At 46.5% G+C, this 27,173-nt stretch overlaps 1 protein-coding gene across 1 annotated transcript in view; it reads right to left on the reverse strand.

Moving 5' to 3' along the window:
- The window catches only part of SH3PXD2B (SH3 and PX domains 2B), a 99,282-nt gene that overhangs the window by 26,776 nt on the left and 45,333 nt on the right, over nt 1–27,173 (reverse strand). The window contains exons 4-6 of the mRNA XM_031438260.2: nt 24,344–24,420; nt 14,147–14,238; nt 5,739–5,764 (exon numbers count right to left, since the gene is read on the reverse strand). Of these exons, the coding sequence (XP_031294120.2) occupies nt 5,739–5,764; nt 14,147–14,238; nt 24,344–24,420 (195 nt within the window). The remainder of the gene's footprint in view (nt 1–5,738; nt 5,765–14,146; nt 14,239–24,343; nt 24,421–27,173) is intronic.

The following is a 27,173-nucleotide window of genomic DNA, read 5'->3' on the forward strand; positions in this document are numbered from 1 at the left end:
GACAAAGCTAGATTTGAACCAGGTCCCCCTGGGGGAAGGGGGTGAGGAAAGAGAAAATGACAGGAAGGAAGGACAGTCTGAGGTCTGCTGGCTCTCCTTCCCCGAGGGTCCCCACCACCACTCCCAAGTCTTACTTCTTTGCAGCTCTCAGATCTTCACTACCAGCCCTCTCCTCTCCTCCTCTGTCACCTCCCACCCAGGTCAGGCTGCAGGGCTGACTTCCTCCCAGCCTCAAGCACGCTGTCAGACCTTTCAGTGGCCTGAGAGCAGGTTGGTCACTGTCCCCTTCAGCAAGTGAGCTCTTGACTGTCTCTTAAACTACCTGGCACTGTGCTCACAAGAAGTACCACCATGTGAATGAGGGAATGCAGACACAGGCTTGCTGGAGGCTCTTGGCTACCTGTCCTGGTCACTGTGAGTGGGGACAAGTGCCCCAGTGAGCGCACTAGGTAGAGACCAGAATCAACAGCTCTTACCCCGGGACAGAGCCTGCCCCAGGGCTCGCAACCCCAGGAATGCAGCTGCCCTTCTGTTCGAACCTCAGGTGGGCTGCATCCAGGTAACTGTGCTTCCTGTGCCTCACCTGGAGACAGAGAACTGGACAGACAGGAGAGAAGCGCCCACTTCAAGTCAGGCTGGAACCTGAGGCTACTGCCTGGGTCAGTGTTCAGGGACAGCCTGGGTCTTCCAGGCAGGCAGTCAGCGGGTTAGAGGGGTCAGGAAGTGCCTGGGCGGCTCTCTGCTGCCCCTAGTGGCGGCTGTCAGGACTCCCTCTCACAGAGCCACGGGTCTGATGTGGGAGGACCTTCCTGCCAGCACTCCATCACTTTGCTTTCCCCACATCCTCACTAAGCCACATCCTCTGCACCAGGGTCTGAAAGAGGCTTCCTTGGGCCAGGGGTGCAGAGGCGGGGCCCTCATGACTGGTCTCCAGCCTGCCCCTCTAGTCTGTCCTCCAACTGCTACTCTAATCATGCCACTCTTTGCTTAGCACCTGCTCTGGCTCCCCCCGGTGCTCTCAGGTTCTCCACAGCCTGGACTTTGCTTCCCTTTCTGGTCTTACATTTTGGCCACCTCATCCCTGGTTCACTTATAAAACTGGAAAGCATGAAGGTGCCTTTGCATAGCTGTTTTCTCTGCCTGGGATGTCTCCTCCTCTCCCCCTCATTCAAATGGGAGCCATCTATTCTTAGTCTCCTAACTGGCCTCCTGCTGCCAGCCTTGACCCTTACAATCTGTTCTGGACACAGCAGTTAGAGGAATCCTTTTAAAAGGTGGATGACACTTCAAAAGTCAAGGCCCTGCAATGGCTTCCACCTCACTCAGGAAAAGCCCCAGTGGCCTACAGGCCCTGCCTAATCTGTCTCTGATAATTACTTCTCCACTCTACCCAAGGTGACACATATCCCTCATTCTCTCTTCTTTCTGTAATAAATAGAACTCCTGAGTTTTGGCTGGGGTACTAGGAGTCAGACTCCTTTACAATTGGGAATAGGCCATGTGACTAGATTTTAGCCACTAGGATGTAAGTGGATGTGTTCTGTGTAACTGCTTGGTAAGAATCCTTACAGGAGGGGCTTACCCTGTTTCACCCTTTACTTGTTACTGCTGGCTGGAATGCGAAAGTGATGGCTGGGGCTGCAGCAGCCATCTTGGGCTGTAAGGTGACATTGGGAAATGCCGGCCATGTGTGGCAGAACATCAAGATAGGAGTCTGGGTCACTCTTACCATTAAACATATTACTCCTGGACCATCAGTGGAAACTGAATTAAGAAGAAGCAAAATTAAAAATTTTAAGCCACAATTATTTTTAGTTACTCTGCTCTGGCCTCCTTGCAATTGCTTGATAATGCATGCAAGGCACAATCTTATAGATTCTATATATTTAACATGTCCTCTTGTTGTTTATTTTTCCACTCTAGAATATACGCCTCATGAAAGGACTGGATCTCTTATTTACTGTTGTACTCACACTGCCTAAAGGCTCACAGGCCCACGGTCTGTTTTAGTGCAAGGGAAGCTAAGAACGTTTCTTATATTTTTAAAGATTTATTAAGAATAAGGAGGAGAATGAGAGGAAGAGGAAACAAAAAGTTATTATTAGTAACATAGACTGTATATGGATCGCAAAGTCTAAAATATTTACTATCTGGCCTTTTTGAGAAAATGTTTGCCAGCTTCTGGCCTACAACATGGATGGCATCTACAAAGGCTCAATAAATATTTGAATGAAAGAATGAATATTTTAAAATTCAGCTTTAAATGACTTCCTACCTCAGGGATTCATTCAATTGCATTCTCTCACAGCACTGATAACATTTTATTTTGTTTACACTTCTGCCTTTTCTACCAGACTCTGAGGATACTTCCCACATGCTGTTCGCCTTTGCACTCCTTGGGGACCTAGAACACAGCCAGGCACACAGTAGGTGCTTAATGAACACTGAATAACTGTGCCCATCTTGTTCACTCAGCACTTAGCACAGATGCTCAATGGACATTTGTGCAATGAATGAACAAAGGATGAATGGAGACATCTAGAAACCCTCCCTGCCCTACACAGCTCCAAGCCTCCTGAGAACACGCAGTGCTGAGCCATCAGCTGGCACCTGTCCCTCTTCTAAGCAACCAAAGACCCTTTTTGCCTATAAGTAGGGATAGAGGCTTTGGTTAAGTCAAGGTCTAGTTAAGTCAGGTTATTCTGTCCAAAAAGTACAACTGTTGCCACCCGGTTTAAACAATTGATGATGGCCCAGTGGTACCATATGCAATTTTCAGGACTCTGATCAATGGACTGAGCTATTCATTTCTGCACCAACTCCCCTAACCACGCTGCCGCCACGATTTTGGATAACTATGAGTTGTGACAGGATCGGGGAATTGTGGGACTCACTGTGAACAAGACATGAAGCCAGGAAATGAGGAGGGCAGGGAGCAGGGTTGAGGACTCTGGGCTGGCACCAGCAGATGAGGTGCTGGCACAGGGCTCAGGGCTGGTACTTCCTCCAAGACTCATTCAGGGGCCAGGTCTGAGCTTTACATCTCCTTCCTGTTCTTCGATGACAGTAGCTTTTAGACTGTAGTTCCCTGCCACTAAGTGGTTCAGAAGACAGTGCATGGAGTTGCTTTTTTCAGCACCAGTTCTTCCAGAACAGGCTGCCTTCGTTTTATCCAGAGCACTCCACGGATCAAAATGCCATTCATTTGATCTACTGGAAATCTCAAATTAGGCTTCAGGCCATTTAGGTGGTAGGTGGGAACACCTACTGGTAGACGGTGATATTGCAACCAAGCTCTATAATGCACAGAAATTGCAGTTGATACAGGCAGCTAAGTTCTAGCAGCTGTAAGTGTGAAATCAAAACATCCCTAGGTAAGAAATGTCATCCTTGTGGTCCAGCATGGAATAGCAGAGAAGGAAAAGGTCAGAAGAAAGGAGGAGATCTGACAGTGGAGGGGTGATTTTATCACTGAAGAAGTGCCATAAAATACTCTCATAAGGTGAAGTGCCTCATTTACTATAGATGTTTTCTATTTGAATGTTTTTTTTTCCTTCATGATGGTTATTCTCAAATTTTTAAAATGATGAGTAATGGTGAAGTAGGTCTTTCTTTCTAGAAATTCACTATACTACCAGTCTTGGGGAAAGAGCCAGTAAACAGAATATTTTAATAAGCAAAGGGTAGAAAAATCAGGAAGAAAAGATGCTCCTTAAATAATCATATGATCTGCTAAGTTTTGGTAGGAGGATTTTTTTCCCTGCAGGATGAGGAGAATTTGAGACCACGTTAGCCAAAGCCTTGCAGGGGCCAGCCAGCCAGCCAGCCATGACAGGGAAATTGTGGAGAGAGATAAGCCTTCTTTAACTCAGATTTCTGGCACAGAAATCTTGGGCTGTCAACCTTTCAAATTCCTTTCAAATTTAATCAAGAAGGCTTGTTCTAACATAAAGGAAGTGTTCAAAGGTCAGATAAAAAAAAAAAAAAAAAGGCTAATCCCAGCATAGGTTCTTCGTCTGAATGAAGAAAGACGTTCTTCTCCACCCAGTTGAAATATAAATAAATCCGTCCCTCATCATTGCAGGTGAATGATGCAATAGTGGTCACCACAAATTAAAGCTTCTTTTCTCTTTTCCAGACCAGTCCCCTCATCAGGGCTGTCCTGACGGAACACTTCTGTTTTCACAAACCAGAGCTGTCTCGTTCCTCTCTCCCTCCCACCCGCTCCCTCCAGGAAAGTCTCTGCACACTCAAAGCCAGAAACTCTGTGACCAGCCAAGACTGTCTACTTCTCATTTTCCTCCTTCTCTTTTCTAAGAAACGTATCATTATCCCCAGCTCAAGGGCTATTTGTAGCTTGAGCAGGATGCCACGGCTCCGGCCAGTACCTATTAAGCCAGAAAGCAGAGCTGTAAACAGACTGGTTGGGGAAAGGCTGGACTTCATTCTGGACACCATACCTTGAGGCAAACAGATCCAGTTCCTCTCCACTCTTTCCTGCATGAATGGCCTTGGGGCCTGTAAAGCTGACCACAGGCCTTGTACCCAGGGGGCAATAAAGGGACCAGAACTGTTGAATTTGGAATTGCCGCTAATGCTGGACAGAAACATCTGCGTCTTTGAACTAACCGGAGTAGTCATATAAAAACTGCACCAACATGTATCTCTTACAACATGCCAGGCGCTGTTCGAAGTGCTTTATACATATTATTGTAAGTCCTATAATAATCCTACAAGGTTGAGTACTACCATCGTCCCCATTTTACAGGTAAGGAAACTGAGGCCCATGAGAGGAGGCATCTTTTTTCTCTTCTGGGATCTCTGCTTGGCCTCCTCTCCCTCAATCCTTATCAACCCCCCGCAAATTTCCTGGAGTCCTAGATAAATAAAAGAATTCAGCATTCTGGAACACTCTGAAGACCACATTGGCTCCAGATGTGGTGCAAAAGTTTGCAGATGTGCAGGATATTCTTGGGTCGCAGGAGAACACAGCTCGGCAGTTGTGAACCTAAGCGGATCAACCCCAAGCCCGTGAGAACTCAGTCACTGTCTGGTGCACATGCAAATTCCCACCTTCTCTTTTTCCATGACACAAGAGCGGTGCTGCCCAGAGAACGGAAAGGGTGCTTTGGAGGAAGAGAACTGACCGCTGAGAGAGTGGAGGTGAGTGGGAGCTGCGGTCCCCGCGCAGCACTGCGGCCGGCCGAAGGAGGCACAGTGCCGGGCAGAGTGGGCCTGACGCACGCATGCCCGCCCAGCCCGCGCGCTGTCCCCTCGGCTCCGAACGTCCTTCGCTGTGTGAAAGGCTCCAGTTCACTCTTCAAGACCCGGGGTGCCTTCTTTAAGACCCCTTCCTGACACCTGACGAGAATGCTCTTGGCTCTACACTACCGCATCCCTTCCTCTAAAGCAGAACAAAGGTACCTGACACCTTACGGCCCGGCTAGGAAGCTGTCTGTCTCCCCGACGCCACTGAGGCCTTCTCGGGAAAGACACCAGCTCTCTTGCACTTTGTAATCTTTAGGTATAGAATGAAAAAACCTTCCATCCTTTTTCTGGAAAATAGGGTGAGGTATCAACCAATCAATCAAGCATCCACCCATCCACCCATCCATCCATCCATCCACATTGCTGTATCCCCACTGTAGTGCCCAGAGCCTGGCGCATAGCCTGGTACATCGCTCAGGAGGGCTATGCTACACACTGAATGAATAAGAGAAGATGGAAAATGTTCTTACCAGATTTCTTTTTCCCGACATGCTCCCTGTACAGGAAAGAATGGGGGTGGGGAAGAGGGATGAGTCAGTCTTTTGTGTGCTGATAAGACCTATTCCATTAGGAAACAGATGTTCCATCCCACAAGATCTCCAGTGAATGAGTAAAATCCAAGCCAGCCTCCGGGACCCAGGCTCTTTCAAACAGAAAGAATTCCTCTTAATTTTCTCGCTTTGCCTGGTAAGTGCCCTAGTGCCTTGGGGACCAGCATCTCCACTCTATTTGTAGAGTAGGTGGCTCTGGGGAGGAGATGATGGGCAGGGGGTGGGGGTAGGCATGCAGTCTGAAAACAGGACTCAGCCTCCCCCACTGCACTGAGCCTGAAGCCCAACTCATCAGGTACACCAGGGGCCTTGCCCCACTTCTCAGCCGTCCTCTGAGCTGTACACTCAGAGCAGAAAGCTCTTGGTGGCAAGTGGAACACACTAAAACTGGGTAGACGTCTGGATAGCAATGAACATGGCACATGTCCCTCAGGGTGACACAGAGAACACTACTGTGGGCTAGAATTCATACAGAATAATGAGTAATCGCTCCCTTACGCTTGTCAACCATGTTAGAGTTTATACATACAACTGCATTACAAACACAAGATTATAAATCGAGGTTTACAATGTACTTTTAAGTGAATTATCCCATTAGTAAAAGGCTTTCCAATGTAATAGGGTAAAGGGAGATGACAGGCTGTTTGGGCTGAAACAGATGTTGTGGCAACAGCAATATTAGCTAATAATTACAATTCAATTTCTAGTTAAGTGCTATTACCCTGTATAGGTACTTTTATTTTACTCATTTATACTCATAACCCTAGGAAACATGGACTTTTTAATGCCCTTTTTACAGATGAGGGAAATGAGGCACAGAGAGGTTAAGTAACTTGCCCACACAGCCAGGATCTGAACCTAGGTCTATTTAAATTTTAAAAAATTGAGATATAAATCACATACCATAAAATTCACCCTTGTAAAGTATAAAATTAACTGTTTCTTATATTATATTTTATATTTTATAAACAGAATATAACTTTTTTATATTCACAAAGTTGTACAGCCATCATCACCATCAAATTCCAGAAAATCTTCATCACTCCAAAAAGAAAGCCTGTACCCATCAAAGCAGTTACTCTCTACTCCCATTCCTCCCAGCACTTGACCACTACTAACATGTTTTGCTATCTCTAAGGATTTATCTTTTCTGGACATTTAATATGAATGGAATCATACAATAGGTGGCTTTTTGTGACTCATTTCTTTCATGTAGCATAACATTTGCAAGGGTCATCCACGCTGTAGCACGCATCAGTGTTTCATCCCATTTCATGGCTGAATAATATTCCACTATGTGGATAAACCACACTTTGTTCACGTGCTCATCAGCTGGTGGGCATCAGGGCTATTTCCACTTTTTGGCTATTATGAATAATGCTTTTATGAACTTTGTACACAAGTTTTTGTGTGTTTATATATATATATATTTAATGGAGGTTTTGGAGATTGAACCCAGGACCTTATACACACTAAGCATGCGTGCTACCACTGAGCTATTACCCTCCCTGGGGCATATATTTTTTATCCCTCTTGGGTATTTACATAGGAATGGGTAATATGGTAACTCCAGGCTTAACTTTTAGGGAACTGCCAGGCTGTCTTCCACAGCGGCTGCACCATTTTACGCTCCCACCAGCAACGTATGAAGGTTCTGATTTCTCCACATCCTCGGCAATGCTTGTTGCTACCTGTCTTTTTGATTCCAGCCATGCTAGTGGGTACCTCACTGTGGTTGGGACTCATATTTCCTAGGGGCTAAGGATGCTGAACATCTTTTCGTATGCTTATTGGCCATTTGTGTATCTTCCTTGGAAAAATGTCTATTCAGTGTCTGATTTTAAAGTCTGGGTTTGTAACCACCACGTAATAATACTTTTGATGTAACTTTGAAAAGCAGGGAGGGGGAAACTAAGCCAAGCCTTGGAGTCTGGAGCTGCCCTTCTGTGTCTCTGGAAGGAGCAGCAGGGCCTGGCCCTGGGATTGGGCTGGGCCAGTCAGTCGTGATGTCCTCCAGCCAGGCATTACCCAGTGAGGTTCCATGTCACTGCCCCTGTGCAGGGGACAGTGAGAGTGACAGTGGAACATGCCAGCTCACGCTTCCTGGCACTCATTGTGGACAGGGTCCTGGTCAGAGTGCTGTACCTGGACTGACCCACAGAATCCTCACCACAACCTTGAGGGTCACTCCATTTCGCAGATGGAAACACTGAGGCCCAGAGAAGCGAGGCACCTTTCCCAGGATTGGAACCCAGGAATCCTGGCTGGAGCTCCCTCCCCTGACCACACTTTGGACCGTCCTGTGGGTGAAGTCACCCTCTTCACTGTTGGCGTCCAGACATACCAGCAAAGGTCTCTTAAGTTTGCTTCCATGTAAAGCGCCTTCTCTGCCCAGTGCCATCCAGGCCTGTGACCTGAGCCATGGTCTGGGACTCCTGAAACCCTGGCTCCTACCCTTCCACCTGCTTCTGCTAGTTGTCCTGCTGTCCCAGCTGGAGTGGGGAGTGAGGGGGGGAGGGGAGGGGAAGGGGCAGTGGTGGGGGGGAGTGTCTTGGGTTCAAGCAGCATGTGTGGACTCAAGCAGGGATGTTATTTTCTCTGTGTGACACGCTTGGGATGGTCCCACATTTTCCCAGGCATGGCAGCAAAAAGCATGGCAGCAAAAACCATCCTCTCAGAGCACCATTTGGAACCTATCACTTCTTTCCTTAGAAATTGCTGGGAAAGACACCCAAGTTCCATCTCAAGTCCTCACTCGGGTCTGAGCTTCAGAATCCTGACCAAGGGACCAACCCCACTGTTCAGCTGCCCTCGCCGTTCACCACTCCCTGAACAACCACCAAGGCCCAGCTGAGCCCGCCTGCGGTGGCCCCCGAGCCCCCTCCTGGGCCCTCCACAACCTTCCCCTGCCCCCCCCTTCCTCTCCCTTCAGAGTCTGGCTTAAGGACAGGAAGGCATCACTAGGTAAGCACCCGCCGTGGGCCCGACACTATCACTAGACTCAGTGAGCAGGATGCTGCTTAGTCCTCGCAACCAAGATGTGAGTAAGAATAGCTGTGCCCGCTTTACTGCTGAGGAAACAGAAGCTCAGAGATGTCAAGTCACTTATCCAAGGTCACACAGTGGGAAACAAAGAGATGGGAAACTTCTCTTTCCTTCCAGGAAGCCTCTTGGAAACAGACACATGTACACTAGACACGGTGTACCACGAACCAGACACAGCAGAATGCTGGTGAGTTTATCTCAGCGGTTACTCTGTGCCTTTTTAGTACAGTCCAGGCTGCCATTTTGTACTTTTAGCTGATGTTCTATTTGTGTGTATGTGTTTGTGTATGCCCACGCACACACGTATCCACCTGTTCACACAGCCCTTCCCATCAGCATAGGAGCCTCCTGAGGGCAGGAACTATTTTTCCCTTGTATTCTTTCTTTCTTTTTTTTTTAAAGATATGTATGTTTTTCTTAATGTGGGGGGAGGTAATTAGGTTTATTTATTTATTTAATATTTGGAGGAGGCACTGGGGATTGAACCCGGGACCTCGTGCATGCTAAACACGCGCTCCACCACTTGAGCTATACCCTCCACCCGCCTTGTATTCTTTCTAAAGGAAGGAAGGGAAGTGATCATTAAACACGATAGCTTGTGGGTTTGTTTTTTTTTTTTTAAATAAATGGAGCAAGAAGATCTCTTCTAGCTGATCAAAAGAGTAAGAAAAAAACTTTGGATTCTCACCACACGCCATGTGTTGAAATGAATTCTAAACGACTTCACGAGTAAATGTTAAAAGAAAAGAAAACCGAAAGCAATCAATTACCTAGAAAAACATTCAGGGAACTATCTTGTGTCTGAATGGGGACCGGCCTTCTTAGCCTGAAAGAGGCTGAAAGAAGTCACAAACGAAAAATGGTCACCAGATGTGACTTCGCCAAAATATAAAACGTATGTCCATCACAAAATCCAGAAATAAAATATAAGTGCATAATGAAAGGGACAAAGGTTTACCACAAATATGGCAGAGGCTAATTCCTTACTATTTAAACAGCCTATACAAATCAATACTAAAAACAGTAAAACCAGCAGAAAAAAAACAAGCAAAGAGATTTCCCCCTTCCAACTATGAGGCAAGAGCCTCTTACATTTTTTTTTACTGCCCATATTAAAAAAAATTTACATGTATGTACTATTCATTGTTTCTAAGAACAGCTTAGAGCTTTAGCTTTTTAAACTTACAGAGTTATCAAAGGAATAAAGCCAACCACAAAATAAGAATCAACAAAAAGCAAAAATCCAATCACAAAGGACAGTCAAATGTGCTTACACGTATTCACTCACTCTTGAACTTTAATGCCAACCAGCCTGTCTCTTTTCTAGCTCAAGAAATGCCCACCGGCCCTCCGACCCCGAAGGCAGGAACTGGGCTTGTTTTTCTGGGCTTTCAGTGTGGGTGGCAGTTGTGGGAAATATTTGGGGAATGAAGACATTTGAATGAGCTGATCCTGTCTTTGCTGGTTTTTGCCCTGAGACGTGGGGGAAGGGAGGGCCATCTGGAAGGCCTGCGAGGAAAGCCTCTGGTCTTCCTGTATGAGGACAAGCATCTCCACGTGGTACCCACTCCTTCCCAGAGACGCACAAACATCCAACACGCCAACTAGCTTCTCTCTTACTGGCTTGAAAAGATTGTAGAACCCAAGCATCTTGGCTCCGGGCAGCCACGGGGGTGTGAAAACTGTGCATCTACTGTGTGCCAGGCGCTGTGCTAAGCACTTCACACACATTAAAAACCCAAGCTCATCATGACTGTGGGCTCTGCATCCATGGATTCAACCAAACTTGGAGTGAAAATGTTTAAAAAAGAAAAAAATTCCAGAGTTCCAAAAAGCAAAACTTAAATCTGCTGTGGGCCTGGCAACTATTTGTAAAGCATTTACACTGTATTATGTACTATAAGTAATCTAGAGATGGTCTTAAAGTATATGGGAGGATGTGCGTAGGTGACATGCAAACATTCCGCCACTCTGTATGACCAACTCGAGCACCTGTGGATTTTGGTATCCGTGGGGGATCCTGGAACTCATCCCCCTGCTGATCATGAGGGACGATTGCACTATCATTCCAATTTAAGAAGTGAGGAAGTGGACTCTCTTTAAAAGTATAAAAACAAAACTCCAGGAAACTAGGGAAAAGGTCTATCCTTTGAATTATCAAACATGACTCCCTGGGGGGCTCTGCAGGATTTCAGCCCCAAACTCCAGCTGATCATGTCCTAATTTCCCCACCGTTATTCCACTTCAGCCTCCCAGTGATCCCCTAGGGTGGGCGGAGCAGGTGACGGGGTCTCATTTCACAGATGCCCTAAGTGAAGCTGAAGGGGAGGGAGGTGATCGCTGTGCCCAGGCGGGACAGCTGGCTGCTCGGCCAACAGACTGCAGGCTCCCTGTGGGCACAGACTGCGTGTGTCATGTCAGCTCTGTGTCCCCCGTGCCTAGCACCTCGGCTGGTACCTATTTCCTGAATGAATGACCACTGCAGGTGCTTCTGACAGGGAGCAGCGCCGGGTCCAGAAGGCCCAGTCCAGTGTTCTTCCTACAAGCCTAAGGTGGGGAAAGTCCTCTGTGGCCACCAGAGAGCCTGACAAAGCCACCACATAGCCTCCTCGATGTCCCAGCTCCTCTAGAAGGCTCGTTCCCACCCCATTTGCCAGAGTGTCCCTCCTTCCTACATGAAGGTGCCCAGACTCTTCTCAAGCACAGCTGGCTGCCCCTGGCCTGGCTCTCTCCCATTTTTCTCGGTAAACTGGGCGGATGCCTGCTCAGGGGCTGGGAACCCACTCACCCACCCTCATCAGGCAGGAGGCCAAAGACATCCAAGCATTAATGTTCAGAAGGGTCTCCTGGGCAGTGGTGCTTAATCTTGAGTCCATGCATGGGATTTGGCACAACTGAGAACCTCTGAAATTAGGGGCATTTTTCTTGGGAGCAGGAAGAAAGCTCTTATTGGATTCTCCAAAGGGTCCGTCCGTGATCCCCCAAAGTTAAGATCTCTGGGGACGCTGAGATGAGGTAGAAGAAAATTTAGATGTCACTGAACCCTGTGGCCCAAGGAACCAGCAACCGGGTCAGATCTGCCCTGCAGGGGGCTGGTGTTCCCCTTCCTTCTGCCCGTGCGAGGGAGGTGTTACCAGCCCATCTCACAAGCCAGGAGACTGAGGCACAGGGGTGCCAGCCTAGGGACTGCACAGCTCGAACAACTCTAGGAGCAGAAACAGCTTGGTTGGGTGTGCAGAGAAAAAAGATACCACGGGCTACCACTTTTTGAGCCCTTGGCAAGTTCCTGGAAATTTTACTTGCGGCCGCCGTTCCATTGTCACTGTAACTGTAAGGCACACTGCCATCACCATTTCACGAGGAGAGAAATCAAGGCCCAAGGCTACAAAGCCCATGTGTAGAGGCAGGATCTGAACCTGGACGTACCCTGTTGCAAACCCAGACTCTTCCTCGGAGCCTCGTGTGGGAGGCACACGCTTGGCAGCCGCACAGAGCAGACCTTAAGACTCAGGCAGACCCGGGGAAAATCACCTTCACTGCTTCCAACTGTGTGACCTTGGGAGTCTCTTTCATTATTCTGAACCTCAACGTCCTCATCTGTAAAATGGGGATGACAGCTCCTACCTGGGAGTTTTGTGAGAGGATGGAGTGGAAACTGAGCAGTTCCATATCCTTTGATTCTCCTCACCTAGAAATTAGAATTGAAGCCAGGGACTACAAGCTGAGCTGGCAGTTCAATGCTGGAAGCCTGGAAGCACTGTAGACCCGGGGCCCTTGAGAATATTTCACCGTGTCTCGTCATGCCGATAAAAGCTGGGTAAGGTTTACCAGGCACAAATGCTAAAGACACCAACAACAGACATGGTAGCCACGATGGGCTGCAGACCTGTTAGCAGATTTACACTTGTTCTGCATCTTTTCAAAAAAAAATTATGCGTCGGCAAGGCGTTTCCTTGTGATGTTCTGATTCAAAAGGTTTACTGCGGTCCCTTGCGGAATGGCATCCCCACGCTTGTGTGTGCTGGCTCTGAGAGGCTGCATTCACTTGCTCTGAGCTTGTCACAGAAAATGGTACGTACTGCAGTTTGCTGACCGCAGAAAGTTAAGTTTATCGTCTGTGTTAAACCGCTGATCCTGAGTGATCAGCTCACTACTGTGACCTCTGAGCTGGACCCTGCATGTTGCTCATGTACATATACAAATGGCCTGATTTCACATGGTAAAACTCTCTGATGCCTCCTCCTTAGAGGCCTCTTTAAAAAGTAAGCTTTGTGACTTTCAACAAATTCACTTTCAGAAAGCACATGAGTCTTTCTAGCTCAACCTACATACAGTGTTTAGCACACGGACATATAGCCAACATAAGCCTGGGTCCTTACTGCTGTTTTGGGCAGTGAGTTGAGCTCAGAGCTAAGAGAAGCAGCTCATACTTCTCCTGTAACAGAACCTGGCTGGCACATCTCAGCCCTTCCTGATGGGGCCCAGATGGACCCCCAGCCTTGTCGGCTCTTGCTCCTGTGACCCAGCACAGCCCCGGTGCCTGCGGTCTGTGTCCTCCTCCCCTACTGCAACTTCTCCATTAGACAGACCCCTTCTTTCTGCAGACACATGTAATGCCTTTCCCCAAAAAGGGCTTTTAAGAAAAACACCATGTACCTGTCAGTGTTTCATGCTGGCCAGGCTATTGGTGCCATCAACCCTCGGTGTGTAAAGGCTGGCAGGCAGGTGGTGTGGAGATTCTGTGCGATGTGCACTGTGCGGCTGGGGAGATGCACTGAAAGGCACCTGGGAGTGGTGCCCATCTACGGCAGGGAGAAGCGAAGCGGAGGTGGGGCTGGAGTGAGGATCTTGGACAGCTTTGCAGTCTGTCTGCCCAGGATCAAATTCTGGTCCCATCATTCACTACCGATGGGACCTTGAGTGGGTCTCAGTCACTCACTCATTTACATCACTGATCGTTCTGAGCACATTGACCTTCCAGGACAAGGCACACAGTCCCTGCCTCGAGGGCCCGCCGTCTTCTCTGTTCAGGTGCCGTGGGTAAGTGTAGGGTGTTGGGGATTCGGGAGAGCACTCAGCCAGCCTCCTGCAAATGTGAAACTCACCTGAGGCTACCTGCAGTCATGTGAAGGCTACATGCAGGGAGGCCCGGCATGGGCTCCGCTGTTAGAATCTAGTTTAAATTTTACTCAGCTTTCCTCCAGTTCTTCCTGAGGCTGACCGGCCCGGCAGGAAGAGAGGCTGTGAGAGTGAGCTCCAAGGAGGTCCATAAAGCAACTTACTCTTTGGGGGGATTCAGGTCCTCAGGTCTTGTCTCAAAGAACTGCAGCACCTCATCGCACTGGGAGATATAGGGGGGCAGCTGGATCAGGGCCTGGGGAAGAGACACAGGTGAGCCCAGCGGAAGGGAAGGGGTGTCAGGGATGCCATAAATCAGGGGTCCTCAGACGTGGGTGGGCACCAGTCACCGGGTGGGGCTGGGCTCCACCTCCGGAGTTTCTGATTCTGTAGGTCTGGCGTGGGGTCTGAGAACACGCCTTTCTAGCAAGTTCCCTGGTGATGTTGCCATTGCTGGCTTGGGGACCACACACACACACTGTATGTATATACATTCACATATATATTACAGGCTTATTTGGACAAATACCATGTACATATTTAGGCAAAACAATAAATTGTGAACTTCATGCCATGTCAACACTCTTCTGCAACATCTGTACTGCATACTGGGTGTCCAATGGAAAAATACATCATATTTTATTCAACTAGCTGCCTGTAGGTGAACATTTAGGTTGTTCCCAACACGCCTGCCTGTCCTAATGCATGGATCTGAAGTGTTAAAGTGAAGGGTCTGTTTGATTTGGGTAGAGGTTAGACGTGTCCGGATTAAGTTGAAACACCTGGGATGTCCCACTGACCAAACCTGCGTTCATTTGCCCCCTCGGTTCATCAGTTAAAGGAGCCACGACGGTCCCCACTGATGGGCTGGATCAGGAAGGTGGGGGGCACAACGAGGGCCTAGGCATTTAAATTATGCTGGTTTATCTACCAACAGGTATTCATTTAATGATTCAATAGATATTTTCCTTATGCCCAATGCTGCACTGATCTCTGTCCCAAACAGAATTACAGGCTACACCCCAACATGAAAGGATGTGAAACTAAGATATGGCTCCGTGATGAATAAACAGCTTCATTTAACAAATGTATACGTAAGCCCCCTCTGGCGCAGGTCCTGGGTTGACACACATATCGGAGTGCCCCAGGGCTGTTTCATGCACACACTTTATTATAAACTTCTGTGCGGGGAGATTGCCTGTGCAGATGCACACATTTAAACAGCCCAGGTACTTCTGCCAGCCACTCCACCCCACAGGGGACGCTCTGGAGTGAGGTGGGACTCCGCTCTCTCCGCAGAAGGCCTCAGTCCCCTGGTGCCTCTCGCAGGCCTTCTTGCCAGCTGAGTGTGAATTCCAGGGTGAAGATACATCTTGTATTTTCCGTGTAACAAGCCTCTAAAAGCTACCCCCACCCAAAGTGATTTTCCAACCCTGCAACTGGGCTATGATGGACTAATGGAGACACGGATGGGGGCGGGGGTGTCTCTGATGTGGTACCTTCTACAGGGTTTTCAGGGGGTATTTTGACCCTACATGATATTTTTTTCCAAGTTTTGAAGTTTTAATTGTGGTAAATGACACATAACATCATTACCATCCTAACCATTTTTAAGTGTACAATTCAGTGGCATTAAGTACGTTCACATTATTGTGCAACCATCACCACCATCCACCCACTGAACTTTTTTCATCCTGTAAAACTGAAACTGTGTACACATTAATTAAACAATTGTCTGATGCCCCTCCCCAGCCCCTGGCAACCACCATTTTACTTTGTGTGTGTGTGAATTTGACTACTCTTAAGTACCTCATGTAAGTGGAATCATACAGCACCCGTCCCCTTGTGACTGGCTGATTCACTGAGCATCGTGTCCTCAAGGTTCATCCACGTTATAGCATGTGTCAGAATGTCCTTCCTTTTCAAGGCTGAATAATATTCCATTGTGTGTATCCAACAATACATTTTGCTTTTCACTCATCCCTTGATAGTCACTTGGGTTGCTGACCTTACATGACCTTTGAGTCAGGCTCTGATCTGAAGCCACCTCCCCTCTCCTGAGGAGGTATAACCTGCCCCAAACTTAAAGTGGAAAAACCTGGAAGGTGGGTGGATATGTTTCAGTAGGGTACCTTCCACTTTCTATCCTGGGATAAAGGATGCTGACCTAAAGGGCCTGGTATAAACGGCTCATTGATTTAAAAATTTTTTTTTTTTTAGCCTTGAAGTATCTCCTGCTCTGCAGCAAATCCCCAGGGACCAACCCTTTCCAGGCCGGAGGCGGAGAGCCCAAGAGGGAGGGCAGACCCCTCCCACCTCCCATTTCTGACTCCCTTCTCTTTCTGGGTGGAGCAGAGCATATGCATTCCCCTGCTGTCCTGGGGCTCCCTGTGGGTTGCTCCTTCCTCTGAAATCCTGCAGCCCTTGCAGTTGGAACCACATAATGAAGGGCGCTGATTTTATCCTGGACTGTGGTGTGTCCTGGCTGCTTCGTGTGCAGAAATCTTGCGGCTCCCCACAGGCTGCAAGAACAACACCCACTTGCGTGGGCTCAGCACTTGAGGGCTCCCAAGTGTCACGTCATGCAATCCTGAGAGGGTTGGCCCACTTTAGAGATGGGGAAATGGAGGTTCTGGTAGAGTGACTAGGACGTGAGCCCCAAACCAGCCGACTTCAGCCACTCTGTTCCAAACTCACAGAGGCTGGGGGGCGGGGGGCTGTTCCCCGCTGCACCTTCCCTACATGCCTAGACAGTGTGGGGAGGACCCTGATACCTGGTCGAAAGCATCTGCTGGATAAACAACGTGAGGAAGAGGACTAGATGCGGCCAGGTGGCCCTATGGGCCGAGCTGGGTGAGCCCTGAGGTGGCCGTGGTCTCTGCCTAGACAGGGCCTCCCAGGTGCTCTCTGCTGAAATGGCCCCGAATGGACCAGCGTGGAAGGGACAATGGAGCCCTCAGGAACCTCCCAACGATGCCAAGTCCTCTTTTGGTTTTGAGCAATTCCTAGGAGGTAAGAGCCAAACCAAACCCCCAGAGCATAAAATAAAGCCAAGTTACTCATAAAAGGCGCCACCGAATGCTTTGATATTTGCCCCTTTCATTTTGGGAAGACAGGCTAACAGTAAAAACATGACCTGCGGCACAGAAATAGCCCTGCTTCTGAAATATTCCAGAATCGTCTTGCATTTGGTCAGTGATGACAAAGAACCACAGTTCCAGGAAAACTCTGGTTCTGTTCAGCATGGAATTTTGGCCTTTTGGACAGATGTGGCTGGTTGATGCGGGGGCAGGAGGAGAGGTGAAGAGGGCAAGTCCTGCTTGCTGAAGGTAATGATGAAAGGTCAGTCCAGCTCCTGGTTCTGGTGCTGGCCATGTCCCATCCCCTCTGAGCCTCAGTCTGCTCATCTGTAAAATGGACATAACTACCACCCATTTTGGAGAGTTGTGCTACAGAAGATGTGAGGAAGTGGCGGTAAGGTTTCCATCATAAACCAGCTGCTTGATAAACATTAAGTTAACCCTCGGGCTCTCTGCACTGTACCAAGTCCAACAGTGTGCTGCTTCCCAGAGGGGGATTTTGGAGTCAGCAAGCTGATTCAGTTAAATAACAATGCCTCGGCTGGAGAGAAAGTTCTGGTCTTCTCAGTACTCTGTCAATCCTCTTTAACTTCAAAAAGAATGGCCCAAGAGTTCACACTTCTCTCTCTTTATATTTTTAAAATTTTAGTTTATTGTGTTAAAAGCATTTAACACGAGACCTGCCCTCTGAACAAGTTTTAAGTGCATGACGCAGTATGGCTGGCTGGTGCACGGCAGGTCTCAAGAACTTATCCATCTTGCTTGACTGAAACGTCACGCCTGGTGATTAGTAACTCCTCATTTTACCCTCCCCCCGGCCCCACCATTTCAATCCTTGATTCTGCGAATCTGACTATCCTAGATGCCGCGGGGAAGTGGAATCACACAGTATTGGAGCTTTCTGTGACTGGCTTATTTCACTCCACATAAGGTCCTTAAGGTTCACCCATATTGCCGTGTATTATAGAATTTCCTCTTTCCTTCCTAAGGCCTGAATACTGTTCCACTGTATATACTGACCACGTTCAGGTTACTTCTACATCTTGGCTATTGTGAACAGTGCCGCAACGAACCTGGGAGGGCCAGTATCTCTTCCAGACTCTGATTTCAATTCCTCTGGCCGAATATCCAGAAATACGATTGCTTGACTGTATGGCAGTTTTATTTTTAATTTTTTAAGGAACTTCCATACTGTTTCTCATAGTGGAAAATTTCCACCAACAGTGTGCATGGGTTCCAATGTCTCCATACCCTCACCAAAACCTATTGTCTTGTTTGTGGTAACAGCCATCCTGATAGGGGTGAGGCGATATCATAGTATGGTTGTGATTTGCAGTTCCCTGATGATTTGTGACATTGAGCAACTGTTCACATACCGGTAGGTCATCTGTATATCTTCTCTGGAGGAATGTCTATTCAAGCCTTTAGATCATTTTAAAATTGGGTTATCAGCTCTTCTGCTATTGAGATATATGAGTTCCTTATATATTTGGGGGACTAACCCCTTATCAGACATATGGTTTGCAAATATTTTCTCCCATACTGTAGATAGCCTTCTTACTCTGCTGACTGATTCCTTTGCTGTGCAGAAGGTTTTTAGTTTGAAGTATTCCAACTTGTTTATTTTTGTTTTTGTTGCCTGTGTTTCTGTTACCATATCCATGAGATCACTGCCAAAAGCCCTGAAATAAATCCATGCATATGGTTTACTGATTTTCAACAAAGACGCCAAGAATACACAATGGGGAAAGGACAGTCGCTTTAACAAACTGCCCTGGGAAAACTGGGTATCCACATGTACAGGAATGAAATTGAGCCCTTATCTTATGCCATCCCCCAAAGTCAACTCAAAATGGATTAAAGACGTAAACAAAAGACCTGAAACTATACAATTCCTAGAAGAAAGCACTTCTTCAACTTGTTTCCTGACAGCACGACCAGGCTGTGCAGAGCTTCCTCCGGGAGGAGGTGACGGCAGCCGGCTAGATTTCAAAACATTTTTTGTTGCTGTTTCATTGTTTGTATTTTTTACTTTTATGGCACGTGATACCAGTTTTACATTACGGTTGTGATATAAAATTTCCTCTAATATATATATTTTTAAGATGTTTAAAAAGTGAGCTAATTTAAAGAAAAATATTAATAATACAAGTGGTAGTATATGGTAAAAATCTTCAGGGGGTTCTCAAGTGACAGGAATCTGGTGAACACTGCTATTATACTGCCTACACAGTTTACTTTTAAAATACTCTGGTATGAGTATGAGTGTGTGTGTGTGTGTGTGTGTGTGTGTGTGTGTGTGTGTGTGTGTGTGTGTGTGTGTGTGTGTGTGTGTGTGTGTGTGTGTGTGTGTGTTAGATTTAAGCCACACCCTAGTGAGGGTGACTTAACATCTGAAGTTCTCTCACCGGGAATGAACACTTTAACCAAGTAAGGGACTCTGCTCACAAGTTCTCACTTCAGAAAAGGCTACTTCAGGGCTCCGGCTGTCTTCACCTCTGACCAACCCCAAGGTTGGTCTATTCACTAGCATAACAGCTGTTAGAAGTAATTTTCTTCGCGGGTGAAATGAGGGGTGTTGTAGGAACAGTCTCAGACACTCTGGCCCTGCGTGAACGGAATGCGGCAAGCCCGGCAGTACACAACCTTCCAAACGGCGCCCTGGGCCTGCGATTCTGACCCTTCTGTGTTCGGCTCTTTGTGAAGACCCTCCTGTCAGACTACGGTTAGGATGAGCTGAGCCTGCCACTGGGATATCACTGCGTCTCCCTTGAGGAAAATTTCACGCAAATGGGTGACAGACAGACAGCTGGTATTCCAGTGAGCTTACAGAACAACATGAGAGGCTGCTTAGGGAGCTGCTTGATCACAGATGCTGCAATGTGTGGCAGGCTGTGGCTGAGTCTTGTTTTCATTGTATCTTTTGATGAACAGAAGTTCTTAAATTTAATGTAGTCAAATACGTCATTCTTTTTATGCTTGGTACTTTTTGTGTCTTTAGAAGCCCCTCTACACCAAGAGGTCACAAAGATATCTTTCTGTTTTTATATTTTAAAACCTTTTCTAATGGCCTCTTACATGCAGGTCTTTAATGGACTTGGAAATGGTTACCTGTGCGGTGTGAGGCATGGGTTAGTTCTCTTTTTTAGGAGGGTATTGATTGATTGATTGTCAATTACAACGTGTCAATTTCTGGTGTACAGCACAAAGTCCCAGTCTTGCATATGCACACATAGATTCATTTTCATGGGCCTGTTTCTGGTTTGGTTCCAATGGTTTGTCTACCCTTGTGCCAACACCATACTATGCTAATTACTGTAACTTTATAATAGGTCTGGCAGTGCAGGAAGTTTCTTCCTAGCTGGTAACTAGATTTGGGGACATTGACCACCCTCTTCTATACATCTTTACCTACTGGAAACTACCAATATCTACCAAAATAAGGCTAATCGTGATAGGTCAAACTGGCTTAAGTCAGCTCACAACGATGCCAGTGACAGAGACCAAATGTTATGTAAAAGACTATGCCGTCTCTAAAGGGCTCTGCAAATCTTGTGACAAAAGGGATGCTTTCATTTCCCGCCAGGAGGTCAGTTCCTTTGAAGCCAAGCCCAGGGGATTTGGCCAACCAAAACCCCCCAAAATCTGCGTCTTCTGATGCATGAATAGCAGGGGGCGGTAACTTCCACCGGCTCACATAACCTGAGCAGTCTCTTCCCTGTGGTTAATCCAGGTCAGTCTGTGATCTCCAGACCATTCCAAGCACAGCCAGATGCAGGCAGCTGCTCCTGCCCCTCATCCCTTCAGGATTTTGTATTTCTTTTTCCCAATCAATTGTCCAGGGGTTCATGAGGCCCAGGATGAGAGGGTGGGCTGGGGCAGAAGCAATAAAGCACAATCTGGGCTGAGAGACAACAGATTCTGGGGAAGGTGCCAGTGGGAACCTCTTGGCTGGCCAAGGTGACCCCAAGGGTCCAAAGTTCTTGCCAGCAGGGCCCAGACAAAGAATTTGAGGCTCTAGAGGTTTAGAAAAGGACAAAGAGCAGAAGATCTGAACTTTCCTCTGAGAACTAGGAGGCAGCAGTAGTGTCTTTGTGCCTGAGTGACTGGCCCTTAGGAGAGAGAAGAGTGTGAGTTTATCTGCCTCTATGAAACGCAGGCTGAAATGCTGCAGGCTCTTGAGTTTTTACTTTGTTGGAGAAGCTATACATGGTACGTAAGTGCCGAGTTCTAAGAGGCTTGGGTTCATCTCTCAAACCTTCCAGCACTGTTGTTGTGAGTAGCTCTGCTGGATCTCCATCTCTTCGTCGACACAGTGGGAATAAAAAAACCGACCTCTCAAGGTTACTGGACAGATGAAAGGAGGTCATGTCTGGTAAAGAGCAGGCGCTCCATCAGGAATGACTTTCTGCCCTTTCATGACGTCTCCTGCCAAGAGAGGGGGCACCTCTCTCCACACCGTCCCCCTCAAAATTTTTCCTACAGATTGACTGAAGAATAATTTATGTACCGTGAAATTCACCCATTGTAAGTACACAATTCAATGATTCACATTCAAATTATAGAGTTGGGCAACCGTCACCACAACCTAGTTTTAGAAATTTTCCATCACCTCAAAAATTTCCCCAACCTAATTTGCAGTCAATCTCCATTTCCACCGTCCCAAGGCCCAGGAAACCACTGATCTGCTTTTGTCTCTCTAAATTTGCCTTTTCTGCACATTTTACATCAATGGAATCATACAATCTTGTAGCCTTTTGCATCTGGCTTCTTTCATGTAGAACCACGTTTTTGAGATTCATTCATGCTGTAGCATTTATCACTGTCGAATACTATTCTATTGTATGTCTATGCCACACTTTCTTTATCTATTCATCAAATGATAGGCATATGGATTGCTTCCAATTTGAGGCTATTATGAACTAATGCTGCTAGGAACAACTGCATCCAATTTGTGTGGACAGAAGTTTTCAATTCTTGTGAGTGTACACCTGAGAGTAGTCATGATAAATTTCACTTTTGAAGAAACTGCCAAACTGTTTTCCAAAGTGGCTTTCCAACTATGTCCCCACCAGAATGAAGAGCTCCAGTCCCTCCACATCCTCACCAACTCCTGGTCTTACTGATTACAGCCATTCTTGGGGCTGGGTAGGCGTATCACTGTGGTTTTATTTTGCATTGCCCTAATGATTAATGACATTGTACAACCTTTCACATGCTTATTAACCATTGTATGTCTTCATGGATGAAGTTCCTATTCAAATCTTTTGTCTATTTTTAAACTGAGTTGTCTTTTTATTGTTGAGTTGTAATTTTTTTTTATACAATCTCAATACAAGTTCCTTATCAGATATATGATTTACAAATATTTTCTTATCTGTGGCATGTCTTTTCATTTTCTTCATGGTATCTTTTGAAGCACAGAAATGTGTCTGTTTAATGAAGTCCAATTTAACAATTTTTCTCCGGTGCTGTATGTAAGAATTCTTTGCCTAATTCAAGGTCATGAAGATTTCCTTCTTTTGTTTTCTTCTAGAAGTTCTATAGTTTTAGCTCTTATATTTAGGTCTATGATTCATTTTGAGGTGAGCTGAATTTTTATGCATGGTGTGAGGTCAGCGTCCAATTTTTTTTTTTTTTTTGAATTCAGATATCCCACGATCCTACCATTTGTTAAAAAGACTATCCTTTCCCATTGAGTTTCTTGGTACCTTGTCAATCAATTGACTATAAGTTTGTAAGAGTTTACTTCTAGACTCTGAATTCTCTTCCACTGGGATATCTGCCTATCCTTCTGCCAGGACCACAGTCTTGATTACCACAGCTTTGTAGGAAATTTTGAAAACAAGTAGGTACCATTTTGTTCTCCAGTTTTGTTCTTCTTTTTCAAAACTGTTTTGGCTATTCTGAGTCCTTTGCATTTCCCATCCACTTTAGGATCTGTTTGTTAATTTCTACAAAAAACCTACTAAGATTTTGGCGGAAATTTTATTGACTCTGTAGATCAACTGGGGGAGAAATTACACTTTGACACTATTGAGTTTTCCACTCCATGAGTACAGAATGTCTCTCTATTAATTTAGGGCTTCTTTAATTTCTTTCAGCGATGCATTTATAGTTTCAGTGTATGAACCTTGTACTTCTTTTTTACTAAATGTATCCCTAATTATCTTATTCTTCTTGATGCTACTGTGAGTGGGATTATTTTTTTAATTTCATGTTTGGGTTGGTCACCTCTAGTGTATAGAAATACAGCTGATTTCTGTATATTTGCCTTGTGCCTGTTATCTTCCTAAGCTCGTTTATTAGTTTAGCAGGTTTTTTTGTGTGTGGATCCCTTATGATTTTCTACAATAGAATCATGTCATCTGTGAATCAAGGCAGTTTTACTTCCTTGCTAATTGTATGCCTTTTATTTCTTTTTCTTGTCTGCTTATGTCAGCTAGCATCTCCGGTAAAATGTAGAACAGAAGTGGAAAGAACAAATGTACATGTTTTGTTTCTGATCTTAGGGGAGAAAGCAGTCACTGCTCCATCTTTAAGGCATTTTTTTGCTATTCTTGCCCTTCTCCAATCAGACTGCTAGTGATTCAAAGTTAGAGAAATAAATACTAAAGGGAAGCTAAACAAAAGAAAAATATGCTCCTTTCCCAACCACAGCCTCAAATCAAATGAAATATAACCAAAAGGCAGGCAGGCTCCTTGTGCTTGAGAACATTCAAGGGACTGGAAGCCAGCTGCACTGTCCAACAACAGAGGGTGGCCGTATAACTCCTGGAACATTCACACACAATGGAATACTATGCAGACATTAAAAGTAGGCCCAAGAAGATTTTTTAATAGCATGGGGGAATTCTTATAGCACAACATGAAAGAAGAGAGAAAGAGCAACAAAAAGGAGAGAAAAAGAGCAACCGTGGGATGGTCTCAACACCATAAAGAGATGCGTGCAGATAGAAGAGAGAGAAAGGGAATATGTAAAAATCTTCATAATTGTTGCCTCCGAGTTGAGAGATTATGAGTGATTGGTTTTTCTAATGTCTTTACATTTTCACCTGTGCAGATCTTTCATAATAGGCATCCGCAATAGGAAAAAGGAAATGGAAATGGAAAAGAATGAAAGGAAAGGAAAGGAAAGAGGAAGAGAAAAGAAAAGAAAAGAAAAGAAAAGAAAAGAAAAGAAAAGAAAAGAAAAGAAAAGAAAAGAAAGGAAAAGAAAAGAAAAAACTACCCACAGGGAGGACATGAGACACAGGAAGTGTTCGCGTTTCTCAGACCTACCTTACAGTATTCATCGATTGGTATCAGGCGTTTGACGGCCACGTCGCGGATGTGGCTCCGTCGGAAGAGAATTTTGCCTGCAGAAGATAAAAGCGCACACAGCGTTGTAAGGGTGCAGGGACAGGCTCTCAGCAACCTGGAAGGGTGTGGACGGGGCTGCCTCTGGTAGGCCTGAGTGGTACCTAAATTTCTGATTGCCATCAATACCTCCCGCTGGATGTCCACTGACCCCATGCTCGGTCCTCCAAAGCCCTGTTCACAGCTCTAATGCAAGCGCTTGAGGGAACGGGACTCAGGGGATAAGTTTTGGTGAGATAAGGGAGGCTGGAATCAAACCATGGAAAAGATCTGATGATCTGAGGTCCCCTGTCCAACTATGAGATTCTTAGACTGGGTGAGCAGTCCAGCAAACACTTGGATATGCCCCAACCTAACAGCTCAGCCTCCCTTCCTCCTCTGCTCTCATTTCATGTCTCCCCAATACTCCATGCTCTCTCGTAATTCTGTGCCTTCCCCTCTGTCTGGAATACCCATCCAAGCTCAACCACTGTTCCCAACAGGAAACTCTTACCCACTTTAAATGGGTTAAGAGTTCCTGTTTCTTAAGGGAGGAGGGTAGAGCTCAGTGGTAGAGTGCATGCTCAGCATGCATGAGGTCCTGGGTTCAATTCTCAGTACCTCCATTTAAATAAACAAATAAATAAACCTAATTACCTGCCCTCCCCCCACGAAAAAGAAAAATCTGGAAAAAAGACAAAAAACAAAAAAAGAGTTCCCGTTTCTTTTGACTACACACATCACACTGTCGATTTACATGACTTCTTCCCTCCTAAGAGTCATGAGGGTCTGCCCAAACAGGCACTGACTGGGCCTTCGTCAATTCTGTGCCCCTACCACGTGGATTCATGTTTGATCTTGGCAGATGACAGTAAGTTTCAGTTCCTTCCCCAATCAGTGTCTGTAACAGAGGGCTCCAAGCCTTCCTACCTCACCCAACACTAAGTCCATCCACTACTTGCTTGGTGACATCTGAGCACTGGATGTGGTACCTGAGCCTCCAGTTCGACATATGGGCAGAGGATGTGGGTGACAGGCAACGACAAGTATATAAATGATGCCACTGAGGGGCCCAGGAAAAATCCGAGATGCCGAAACATTATGGGTGAGGTTTGTTTAAAGCCAGTCAGGGGGTTCCCAAGAGTCTTAAAGGAGCTGCTCTCAGGGGGAGATGGCTGTTAAGTGTGTGCACTGGGGATCAAGACAGCGTGGCAACGCCATCTGGATCCAGCCCACAGGCAGCAGGTAATAAGCGAAATTGGACATGAGACATCAAGGAGGGCCAAAGAGGTGGGGGATGGAGACAAGCCCCCTGCCAGACTTACACAGAGAGACCAGGAGGTCTCTAGGGGTCAACGAGAAAGGCACAGGGAGACCACAGCTCTCCAGACAGTGAGACCATCACCTACTTCTGGTCCGAGGAGGCAGGTCATGGAGAAGAATTTGGGTTACGAGGCTGGCGGGGCGAGGAGAGATTAACCACTTATCTGAGATGGCTCTCCTGAGACTCAGGCTCTCCACAGGTCAAGCCTGAGTGCGCAGAGACAAGATGGCAGGGAAGGCCCATAAAGAGTTTTCATTAGAGGACAGAGTTGCAAAGAATGATGGGAAACAACCTCTTGACGTTTAAAGATTTGCAATGCAAGATGCTGAGAGAGATTTGCACCCAAAAAGACCATATGGTTAAAATCAAACCTTAAATAATCAGACAACTTGCTCCTGGACAATCAGGAAGTTAGGTAGATATGGAATGGACAATGTAATAAAGTCCTTTTTTGTTCATTTCCATCAATTAAAAAAAACCCCCACAGTGAGATGAAATATACATTCCTCATATTCCTTAATAACAAGGACTCTCCTTTCTTTATAATAGTGACGGGTTTCATTCTGTTTATGAGTCAGTCAAATTTCCGATACACCTAGCTTGTTAGAAGAGAAAAAAATCTAGAAGAAAATGCATCACGCGGTTCCAGGTACTTGTTCTGAGGGTGGGAGACAAAGCCCTTTCGCGTTCTTCTTTATACTTTCCCCCAAAGTTCCTACCATAAACATTTATTGTTTCTGGAATCAGAAAAATTTCACGTCATTTGGAAAGAAAAAAGCCAATTATGCCGCAAAGTGGGAAGGGGTTTCCATCCCTGCCTCCCTAGAACTGACGGTCATATTCCCTCATTCACTCCTTAGGGGCAGCCTCTGTGGGAGCTCTCTGTGTGCCTGCCCTCCCCTCCCCGCCCTTCAGGTCGTGTTTCTCAGGGAGGGCTCCTGCTGATGTTTCAGGTGGGGCAGTCCTCCCCTGGGGGGGGAGTGGTCCCCACCCACCCTGCAGGAGGTTGAGCATCCCCAGCCTCAAATCCAGAGAAAGCTGGCTGCCTTCCCATCCCCATCCCAGCTCCAGTCATTGTGATCATCAAATTACCGCCTTCGTGGGTGGGACCTCTCGCAGTTCAGAATCCCTAGGATAGTCCTGAGCCTTCAGGAAAAATAAGAAACGCATGCCTGTGACGAGAAATCCCGCACAGCAAATGCTTCCTGCCCTCTAAGCTATTTCTCAAAGTGTGAGATGGGTCCCTACCAAAAAGATTTTGGTCTTAGTTCGGTACAAAATTTTCCCTCCTGCAAATCAGAGGAAGAGTGGAGAGTGGGACGTACAGGCCTCTTAATGACTTGACCCAAATATTTACAATGGGAACGGTGCTAGCACTGGCCCACGGGAACAGCACAGGCCCATCTCAGAGCAACCACTGCCCAAGAGAATTCATCCGGGGTCTGGCCT

The sequence above is a fragment of the Camelus dromedarius genome, chromosome 27 (genome assembly GCF_036321535.1).
Source record: "Camelus dromedarius isolate mCamDro1 chromosome 27, mCamDro1.pat, whole genome shotgun sequence".
NCBI lineage: Eukaryota > Metazoa > Chordata > Mammalia > Artiodactyla > Camelidae > Camelus > Camelus dromedarius.